Below are 11,514 nucleotides of genomic sequence, written 5' to 3' on the forward strand. Positions count from 1 at the left end.
ACACAACACACATAAATACACCATATACATGGTACACATACACCATATATACACCACACACATACACATAAATACACCATATACATGGTACACATACACCATATATACACCACACACATACACATAAATACACCATATACATGGTACACATACACCATATATACACCACACACATACCGCCCAACTTTTAAAAAGCCTGAGGAGTAAAACTATCAGCACTCATCTCCCGCTGCGCTGCCACGGCCGCTAGAGCACCGGATTGGGACTTATCTGGTAACAGTTCTACGATCCGGCTGTAATTTTAACAACCGGATCTGGGCACATCCTCCGGCAGTCCGCGCACCTAGACGGCAGTCTACAAGACCTTGGGGTGGCCGCAGATTTCTGGCTTCATTTGTGCTAGAAAACCAGTGTAAATGAAGATAAATTTGTCGCAGCTGCTGGCCACGACCCCTTCCCACCTCTTCCACATCTCCTTTCAGAGAAGTGGCGAGGGCGGCGTAAAAAAAACACCACTTGCTACCATTTTTTCGAAAGTCGTATTTAAAAAGTATTTAAAAATCTGCAACTTTTGGGATGCAAACTACATGATGAATCTCCCCCAAAGAGTGGAAAGCTGCCATCCTTATAGGAACATAGAAAAATGCAATCACAGGTTGGAATTGAAGGTTAGTTTTATACAAAGAGGTGAAGACAAGCTTTCAATGTTAACAAGTGGGGGAAATTTTTAGTTGCAACTGGCATTTTTACTCAGGGTGTGGGAGAGGCTATCGGCCCTGGCACATTCATCATTGTTAATGCCAAACACTGTCATAAATAATGACTGAAATCTACGGCAGCTCCAAACCAAACTAGATTTCAGTTTGATGCAGGACTGCCAGAGGAGGCAATCCATTTATGACGAGACCTGCTCCTCCGCCAGCATGGGCCCTATCAAGTCAGGCATAGTACACACCAATCTTGATAAATCAGAGCTGATGATTTCAACCCCAGACGATGGCATGTGATGTCTGAGTGAAGCCTGCTCAGTGCTGCCAGTTGGAGCCCCTCTGTAATATGTGACTCATTACCTGCTTTCTAGTGATAAAAGGGCACATAATAAATGCTCGCAATGCTCTTAGAGTCTCATGCTCTTAGAGGAGGTTGCTTTTCTTGTCTACCATATTACAATACGGAGGAGCTGCAGCCATTACATGCCTGCTAAACTCATACAGAACTGTGCAAAACCTTTAGGTGGTAGAAAAAATTCTGCCAACTAAGAATGTTTTCAAAAATAGAAGTGTTAAGGGGGTTCTCCGGGCTTTTAATATTGATGACCTATCCTCGGATTGGCGGGGTACCAGATCAGCTGTATGAAGGGAAGGCGTACGCCTCCCGTCTCCCTTTCTGCACGCTGCTGATATGTCTATGGCAAAGCATCTGCGAGCAGAAAGAGACACAGAAGATGGCACATGCACACTGCGCGCGCCTTCCCGTCATACAGCTGATCAGCAGGGGTGCCGGGTGTTGGACCCCTGCCGATCTGACATTGATAACCTATCCTGAGGAGCCCAGACAACCCTTTTTAATAGTTTATTTTTATCAATTAACAAAATGCAAAGTGAATGAGCAAAAGAGAAATCTTTGGGCTGATACTTATCTGGCACAGGAAGAGCCTGCCAGGGTTTACTGGTTCTGGTATAGCCGGACACAGCCGTGCACCTCTGAACCATATGGACTATAATGGGATCCGGTGTTGATCCAGCCGCTTTCCGGAAAAAAAGCCCTACAAGCACGGCTTTTTGTCCGGCTGAAGCTGGTACTGATGCTGGAACTTTGGTACAGTACTGAATACTCCTCGCCCTGTCAGTGCGCTCATACACACTGCTCAAATCAGTGCAGGGGCTACTGAAATGCCGGACATGGGACACACTCTTATTTGACAATGATGGCATATCTTAGCGAGATGCCATCAATGTCCCATGTTCCCTTACAGTCCGCCCCTTCATATTGTTATTTTAGATCTATATTCATGATATTATTTTCACTGAGATCTAATAGATTTTCTGGGAAATCCCCGGCAATCTGTGTGGGTTGTTATTTTCTAGTTTGTACAGTATCTGCAGTGTGTGAGCCCCATGAAATGAGAATATGTATACTTCCATTTTATTTTAACTGTAATAGTATATGTTTCAAGCCATTTCTTTTCTTCTGGTCTAATTTAGTTATATTTTCTCTTCCTCCAGACTGTCCGCAGGTGCAGTGTGTCCACCCTTATATTGCCCAGGAGCCGGATGAGCTGTCTCTTGATCTGGCAGACCTTCTTAATCTTCTGGACAAGACAGATGACGGTATGTGTCCCACTAGTGACAGGCTCGGTTCCCCATGGACATTTGCTTTATGAGATTCCTAATAAGAATCTGGCACATTTCAGGAGCAGAATACCGGTGTCAGGCTGGCAGGCTCGGTGGCTTTTCTGAGTGACTGTCTGAGGCTAAATATTTGTAGCGCGGTGACAAGTTTGATCTGCTCAACTATTATCTGAGCATAAAAAATAAACCATTCACCAGGATGCAGAGGAGATTTCAATTAATTTGCAGTCATTTCCATATGTCTCTAGAAGGGCTCTATTAGGATGACAGCCAGACTGGAACGTGGTAGGAGAGCAGGTCCACAGCTCATTGTATAGGAATTTGCCTCAGTCCTCTTTTGCATTAGTTCTCCACACCCATTTCTGTTTGTCCTTTCTAGCTGTAGACCAGGGACCCCCAATCAAGTGAATGGAGTGACACTTTCTAAAAGAAAGTAGTTTTCTAATCTTGTAAAGCAAGAATTAAACTGATGCACATTAAGAATTCGATTTTTATGAAGGAATTGATGAAGTTTTTGGATCACTTGTCCAATGACATAAATTAAGCAGGAAATTCTAATATGAGTCTGTGTGTAACACAATGGGAACTATTATAACTACTTGTAGTACCACAGACCTGGGGGTATTACAATTGTTAATAGTTTTAAATTATAATATTATGTATGTTATTGAATTTGGCCGTATTTTCCATGGACTACAAGGGTTAGCAAGGAACAGGGCTAACCACCCTGTTCCTCCCCTATTGGTAGGAGTGGACTGGTCCTGCTTCCTGCCAAGAGGGGGAAGTTCCTTCTGAGACAGGGGAAGGAGAGGAAGACTGAGCTCCTGCTCCAAAAGAGCATTCTCAAGAGAGAACAACCAACCATTAACCCTCAAGTAAGGTCTTGAGACGCTGGACACCAGAGTGAACTGCTACAAACAGCAATAAAGATGCTGCTACACGGTGAGGATTTACAGCCAGCATATCCATCACCCAGAACATTACTAGGCTAGTGCTAAATTGCTGCCATCCAACCTGCCTATAGCAGGTTTCTATAGCATCATACCCATAATAAATTAATATAATTGCTGTAATAAGGTGTTGCGTTGCTATATCCAAGACACCACATAAGGGTGGTTTCACACACAATTTTTTGCTGCCATTTTTCTGCACTTTTTTGTTTTCAGCACCTGCATTTTTGGTACATTTTTTGCAGTAAAAACTCCAGCTGCAGATGTTAGCTGAAGGACTATGGGAAATATGAGACACAGGACACACAAGAGTTTAATTTGCCACTGGCGTATTTGTTCATTAGGTTGCTAGTTTTATCTTTCTGGTTTCTTTTAAAAAAAACAGCATGCTATACCACTTGCCATTTTCTTCAAGCATATTCAATTCACCTTCTTTATTGGGGAAAATGCAATGAAGAAAATGCTAGTGGTTCCACACACTGTTTGCAAAAAACAACCACAGAAGCCACAAAAATGAAACAAAAACTGCAGATGGCCAGAAGAAAAAACAAGCTGGTTTTAAAACCAAGTCAGTTGTTAAGGACAACAGATAGAAGACCACAACACAGCAGGTAGCTATTAACAACTATGGATGATGTACGGTACTTGGCTTTCGTTCATCTGGGGCAAAAATTCAGTTTGCTGCTTAGCCATCCATCTAAATATCCTGGCAAAGGCAGAGAAGGATGTCAGCAACCCCTTGCACCAAGCACTCAAGACACATGCCCTGCCAGCCCACCCAAATGAAGCTCCCCTGCACACTCAAACAAAAAGTCATGCGGCAGAAAATATTCCCGATTAAATGTTTTATCATCTCCATTTATAAGATGCAAAAATAATTTACTAATCTAAGGATTGATGGAGATTTTTAGAGCTGCCGTTCGGAGGAATATTTAATTGCATGTAGTCCGTGTGGACTGCAGCTGTCACCTGGAAAGTCCCTAGGTAGCCCTAACTTAAAGGCCCCCATACACATTAAAGCATTGCCTACTGAAGCCGTTGAGTTACCCTGGGAACAACTGCTACACAAATGTTCTGTTCATTGCTGCTTTATTTTATTCACTGCACATGAGCTTAATACTTTTCTAAAATGCATTAAATATTGAGTAAAATAAACTAATATGGAGAAGAGCAGATTGTAACATTTCAGGTATTGTGTGAGTATAATGGTCTCTCTCATTCATTAGCAGAAAAGCAAGAAACAAAAGAACAATATGAATCGTGCTGATACATTTATAAAGCTTTTATTTATTAAATTGAGCCGTTCCACAAAGGGCCTGTTGTTGAATATCTCCATGTACTCACTTAGCTTGAAGCCAAGTTAGAAAAAGGCTGCGCTGTGACGGAGCCTCGAGCCATCCTCGCACTTCCACGTTCTACACCATATGGTGCTATGTACAGTACCCAAGTTCTGGATCAAATAGCAAGTTCCTCCAGTTGAGCATGCAGCATGGTGATTGCGTCTTCGTTATTTCTAATCATCCACAATGAAGTTTAGTTTCAGACCCCCTGGAAGCACTTGTGTCTTACAACACAGTCCCATGTCATGTTGAGCCTCATGCCAAACCATATTCACCCTGTGCTAATAAAATAAGTAAACGCTCATTTCAGAATGTAATGGAAATTCCATGAAGAATTGCATGTTAACATTACACCTCTCTGTGGTCTGGTTGTGTAACTCTCCTGTCAGTCACGTGCAGTGGAATGTTCCGGCAGATGATTCTTGTATTCTTACTATCATAGTCCAATAATAATCAAATCTTATTAATGGAACTTACTAAGTCAAAATAAACCTGGGTGTGTGCATGACAAGGATTCAAAAGAGACCGTTCCCGTAGTCATGCACCACACCTCACACTAGCTATAACACTATCAATTAGTTTTCTTTTCCGTAATTCTAATATTTTGGAGTTCTCTTAATTAAAATGTCATTGTTTTTTATCTTCTCTGCCATTCTTATGGGCATTTAATTGTCTAGAAGCCCATAACCAATTGTTTGTATTGTTACAATGTATCCAAGATGAAAAATTAAAACAAGTTTGACAATCTGTTTCCATGGTAATAACACTCCAAGCAAATTCTCTGTGGTCAGATTCTATAATCATATAGCGCCTAGCAGTGGTGTACATAGAGAAGTAAGGGCCCCATAGCAAGCATCAAACCTGGCCCACCACACAGGACAGAAGGGTTTCTGCCTAAACTCTTTTTCAATGACCCTTGGGACATTTTTCCACTGCCTCATTTGCTAAAAGTTGTCCATTTAGAGGGTGAGTCCTGACCAAGTTTTCACCCCCAGTAGAAGAGGAGATGATTCCAACTGGGCCCCCTCTTGCCTGGGCCTCATAGCAGTCGCATGGTCTTCCGCTGTGGTAGTTACGTCCTTGGCGCCTAGTTCTTATTGTCATGTATGTGGTAGGTTAGCATGAACTAGGGGACAAATTGGAGTATGACTGCATGATCAAAGAACCCACTAGGCCTGTATAGGAGCTGTATTCACAAAGGGATAGACCTTTAATAAAGTCTGTTTGCAAAGTTACTTCATGTTACATGTATTGGAACAATAATAAAATTGGCTGTGAAGCTGGACATAGACTGACAGTAGATTTGTACCTATGACACTGAACTGTTACATGTGCGCTTGGCAGCTGAAGGCATCTGTGTTTCTCCCATGTTTATATGTGCCCGCATTGCTGAGAGAAATGAAGGTTTATTACATGCAAATCAGCCTCTAGGAGCAACAGGGGCGTTGCCATTACACCTAGAGGCTCTGCTCTCTCTGCAACTGCTGCGCCATCTGCACTTTGATTCACAGGGCCGGCAGGGGTGATGACATTTTCACTGCCTGGCCCTATCAATAAAAGTGCAGCGGATGTGGCAGTTGCAGAGAGAGCTAAGGCTACTTTCACACTAGCGTTTTTCTTTCTGGCATAGAGTGCCGTCACAGGGGCTCTATACCGGAAAAGAACTGATCAGGCATATCCCCATGCATTCTGAATGTGTCATAGGTACAAATCTGCTGACAGATGCCCTTTTATTTTGGCACTTTATATATGAATGACTGTAAATGGAACTGGTCATGGTATATACAGTAGCGCAGTAGAATATATTGCGTCTCTTCATTAGGTGTTTATGGGCAACCAGTGCTTAGGTCTAATGTGGTAGGTTTGTACAATCCGCCAGAACCTCGCAGTCACAGTCTGTACGTGCCCTGCTCATATAACATTCAGAATGACAATACAGTTCTTCATCTCTTTCCCAGGTTGGGAGTTTGGTGAACGTTTGCACGACCAAGAGAGGGGCTGGTTCCCCAGCTCAGTGACAGAAGAAATACTGAACAAGAACATCAGGACACAGAACCTGAAGGAGTGCTTGAGGGTGCACAAATCGGATGACGGCAGCCAGAACAAAGACCGGCGGAAGATTGGAAGCAGAACACGGCAGTGACCCCTGGAGATGGCATGGGGCAGCATGCTGGGGGACGGGGAAATAAGCAGTGTGTCTGTGACGCGATGCAAATATTCTATATAAATATATGTATATTATCTACAAATGTGTGTTACTGTTGTACAGGCACCCATACATTAACACACTAGGACAGAGCGGATTTAGGTGTGGAAGCAAAGATGGACGCGCACACTACATAGTTCTGAACAGATTATATATTGGGTTTATACCTTGTATATTAGTCATTAGTAATACATTACGGCAGGCTATCCTAAACTGTGGTACCAGCACTACAACTCCCATCAACCTGCGCTGGGAGCTGTTATTCAACAAGGCGGACTGCAGACAAATAATAAAAATGGTCTGAATAATCTTCTCTTCTGCCATATACATCCTTCTACAAGATTTATTGGGGGAGGGTCACTGTATAGATATTGTCTTCTAAGACGTCTTTTATGTCTGAACCGTGTGACACATACATACAAATGTCTCCTTATGTCTGAGGAACAAGGAGGAGGATACAATTACAGGTATAGGTTTCAAATGTATCTACATGGCACACAACGTGAGGAAACAATCTTCTTTTGTGTCCAGGGTGCAGGTATTTCCTCCACTTTTAGCCTGTATTATACCAGTCCCACAGCTGACACTTTTATGCTCCTCGTTATGTTTTTTTTCCAGTATTATTTAACTGTATTTCCTCTATTTCCTAATTACGTTTCTATCTTTGTGTGGGCATTTCTCCATTGTGTTTTATATTTGCGGTATTTTGGTGGTAGGGGGGTGGGGCAGATCCCATATCGTGGCTCGTGGATAACATGTTTGGGTTCTATGAACCTAGGATCCCAGCACAAAGCCACTGCTAAAGCCATTTATTGGAGGAAATGGGATCTACAGTATGTGCAGTTCACTTGCTTGTGTTTTTGCTCAGTTTTAACTTGACCATAAAGGGCAGAAACACAATGTGATTCTTTATTGGTTTTAAGAAGCAGAGAACTTTCTGAGCGTGATAACAATCAGAGCAATGAGGACAGAGGTGCCAAGTAGGGCTGCCAGGACGATCGCAGCAACGGCTCCAGGACCCAGGGAACCTGCAGAGTGGAGGAGAAAAAAAGTAATTCAGAGAAATAATCCTATTATATGTATGACATGTTATTATCCCATTCTACCACAATGAAAATATCAATAAACTACCAAACATGCTATATTTGTCAAGCAGAATCATTTAAAGGTGTTAAATGAGATTAAAAGAAATGTCCATTTTCTTCCAGAAATAGTGCTACCCTTGTCTGGTCATGCTGGGAGCTGTAGTTTTGCAACAGCTGAAGAGCCTCAGGTTGGCCATCCCTGGCATAGCACATATACAAGGGTGGTGCTGTATAGAACTGAGAGCAGCCATGTTTTTCTAATCTCATATAAACCCTTTAAATTAGATACAATTACAAATCTGTTTAGATGCAACTGTATCATCTTTCACAAATGATCTTATTTTATTTTGATTGGATTGGAGTCTGATCTTACAAACCTGTCTAGACCCCTTTACATGGGCTGACATAGCAGGCAATTATCAAGAACATTTCATTCCTAATAACTGCCTGGACGTCAGAGGAGGTGAGAGCTGCACGGCCATCATCTCCTCTGTATGGGTATGAGTGATCGCTCGTTCCCATAGAGAACAATTGTAGATCACTGTTTACGCAGGAGGATCCGCTGCCCAGGAAGTTGAGTTGATTCTGGTGCCCACATCAGTGATGTTTTCACCTGATAAATAAAGTTTGCCCGCTCAACAGGTGATCGCAGGCACCTTTACACAGGGAAATTATCGGGAACGCGTGCTCCTATGAATGCTCCTTCCCAATAATAGCCTAGATCACCGGCCTGTGTAAAGGGGCCTTAAGAATTTAATAAAGTAAAGTCTCTCCAAAAGACCAACTCTTTCACAAGACAATGTAGAACGAATTTATCTGTGAGAGAAGATGATTTTACACTGAATTGAAAGGTGGTCGTCTAAAAGCGGGTTCACTATATACGGTAAATAGATAGTCCATTAGGAGGAAAGTTTTAACTAGTGTTGGGCGTGAATATTCAAATCGCTAATTTTAATCGTGAATATCGCCACTTCGAGAATTCGCGAAGATTTAGAATATAGTGCTATATATTCGTATTCTCGAATATTCAAGTTTTTTTTTTTCATCAGGACCTTCCTTCTTGCTTGGGGGCCAATGAGAAGGCTGCAATGTCTTTGTCTGTGCTTTACTGTTCAATTACATTAGATAGGTAGTTAGCTCAAATATTCGCAAAATATTGCAAATTCGAATATTGCCCCTGCTGCTCCTCACTAGTTTTAACCATATTTTTCTTTGATATAAGGTTACTACACCACCAATCCAACAGAGCTGCAAGTCGAATGCTGCCATAGCACAAATGAGAAGTCCAGGGTCCCTTTCCATTATTGGGTTTTGATGCATCTCTGAAGACTTAAAGGGGTATTCTGGTTATATAAAATTATACTCTATCCACCGGATAGAGGATAAATATTGGATCACTGTGGGTTCTACCGCTGGGACCCCCACCAATCACGAGAACGGGGGCCCCATACCCAGTGGAGCTTTGTGAAATGAATGGAATGACCACTTAGGCATGTGGTGGCTACTCTATTCATTTCTATAAGAGTTCTGGAGATAGCTGGGTACTGCAAGCCATATTAATGAATGGAGCAGCCATGTGCATCCCTTATCTGCTGCTCCATAGGGGGCTCCATGGGATACAAGGCCCCGGTTATAAATAGTCATGTTCTATCCTGATACCTAGGATAGGGGATAACTTTATATGACCAGAATACCCCTGTAAAGGGGTAAAGCTTTCCTTGTCCCTTGAGTCATTTCCAGAAATGAAGATGGATCAGAATGCTCTTTGGCACAAAATAGATCTATGTGGAAATGAATACCATAGGTGATCCCTGGAATTAAGGAACAGCCTTCAGTTGATACAGCACTGAAAGTGTTACCCTGTCATTTGCACACTGAGAAATGATAAGGATAGTCTATGGATATGTGTGATGTTTGCTGGGGCCTGAGGGTATAACTTCTTTTCACTGCCAACTGAAATGGAAAAACGACACAGTAAGGCTACTTTCACACTAGCGTTTGCTGGTCCGCTCGTGAGCTCCGTTTGAAGGAGCTCACGAGCGGACCCGAACGCAGCCGTCCAGCCCTGATGCAGTCTGAATGGAGGCGGATCCGCTCAGACTGCATCAGTCTGGCGGCGTTCAGCCTCCGCTCCGCTCGCCTCCGCACGGACAGGCGGACAGCTGAACGCTGCTTGCAGCGTTCGGGTGTCCGCCTGGCCGTGCGGAGGCGTGCGGATCCGTCCAGACTTACAATGTAAGTCAATGGGGACGGATCCGTTTGAAGATGCCACAATGTGGCTCAATCTTCAAGCGGATCCGTCCCCCATTGACTTTACATTGAAAGTCTGGACGGATCCGTCCCAGGCTATTTTCACACTTAGCTTTTTTTAGCTAATATAATGCAGACGGATCCGTTCTGAACGGAGCCTCCGTCTGCATTATTATGGGCGGATCCGTTCAGAACGGATCCGCCCGAACGCTAGTGTGAAAGTAGCCTAATCCAGGAGAATGACTTGAAATGGGTAAACCCATCTCAAGCATTTATGGTATATCAACTGTACAGGTGAAACTCAAAAAATTAGAATATCGTACAAAAGTCCATTTATTTCAGTATTTGCAAATTAAAACAAATTGTATTAATGCAACTTAAAATTTGAATTTTGTGAAAAGGTTTAATATTCTAGGCTCAAAGTGTCACACTGTAGTCAGTTAATTAATCCATACCCCCTGAGAAAAGGGGACCTCAAAATTGTGACTTTGGGGTTTCATAAGCTGTAAGCCATAATCATCCAAATTATAGCAAATAAAGGCTTGAAATATCTCGCTTTGCATGTAATGAGTCTATCTCATATGTTAGTTTTCCCTTTTAAGTTGCATTACTGAAATAAATGAACTTTGCTTGATATTCAAATTTTTGGAGTTTCACCTGTATGGCAATATAGGTGCAGGTCCTACACTCTTCATGATGGAGAGGTGGCTACACTTGCAACTTCCTCTAAAGAAATGTCTAAGGGAATTAGAGGGCATTCACACAATTGTATTTTTGGCCTGCATCTGATCCACATTTTTTGCGGATGTGGACTCATTCATTTCAATGGGGCCACAAAAAATGTGTCTGCATCCATATGTCTGTTCCACGGCCCTGCAAAAAAAATAAAAAAATAAAACCTGTCCCATTTTTTCCATTTTGCGGACAACAATAGGGCAGGACATGCTGATCTGCAAAATACAGAACGCACAAGGTCGATATCCATGTTTTGTGAATCGGATACAGTCGTGTGAATACCCCTTTAGGGTCCATTCACACATCCGCGCCGCCCCATAGAAATGTATAGGTCCGCAATTCCGTTCCGCAAGATGCGGAATGGAATTGCGGATGTGTGAATGGAGCCTTACTGAGAGAACCAAGTACTGCTTGTGTGGCTCTACCTGTAACTCCCACAGACTTCGGGGGGGGGGGGGACAGCGGACGTGGCCACCTCTTCATTAATGTGAAAGGAGAATGTGGGACCCACATCTATCAGGCATTTGTGGTACATACCACGCAAGGGTGAAGAGAGACAGCAGAGAGCCCCTATGCAAGAACACTAAATGGGCCCCA

The 11,514-nt window shown here is 42.8% G+C and overlaps 1 protein-coding gene across 2 annotated transcripts in view; it reads left to right on the top strand.

Moving 5' to 3' along the window:
- The window catches only part of LOC122934166 (ephexin-1-like), a 196,005-nt gene extending 187,041 nt beyond the window's left edge, over nucleotides 1–8,964 (top strand). For both annotated transcript variants that reach the window (XM_044289423.1, XM_044289424.1), the window contains 2 exons: nucleotides 2,226–2,330; nucleotides 6,600–8,964. In XM_044289423.1, coding sequence (XP_044145358.1) covers nucleotides 2,226–2,330; nucleotides 6,600–6,784 — 290 coding nt within the window. In that variant the 3' untranslated portion in view covers nucleotides 6,785–8,964. The remainder of the gene's footprint in view (nucleotides 1–2,225; nucleotides 2,331–6,599) is intronic.
- Nucleotides 8,965–11,514: the final 2,550 nt, after the last annotated feature.

The sequence above is a fragment of the Bufo gargarizans genome, chromosome 4 (assembly GCF_014858855.1).
Source record: "Bufo gargarizans isolate SCDJY-AF-19 chromosome 4, ASM1485885v1, whole genome shotgun sequence".
Taxonomy (NCBI): domain Eukaryota; kingdom Metazoa; phylum Chordata; class Amphibia; order Anura; family Bufonidae; genus Bufo; species Bufo gargarizans.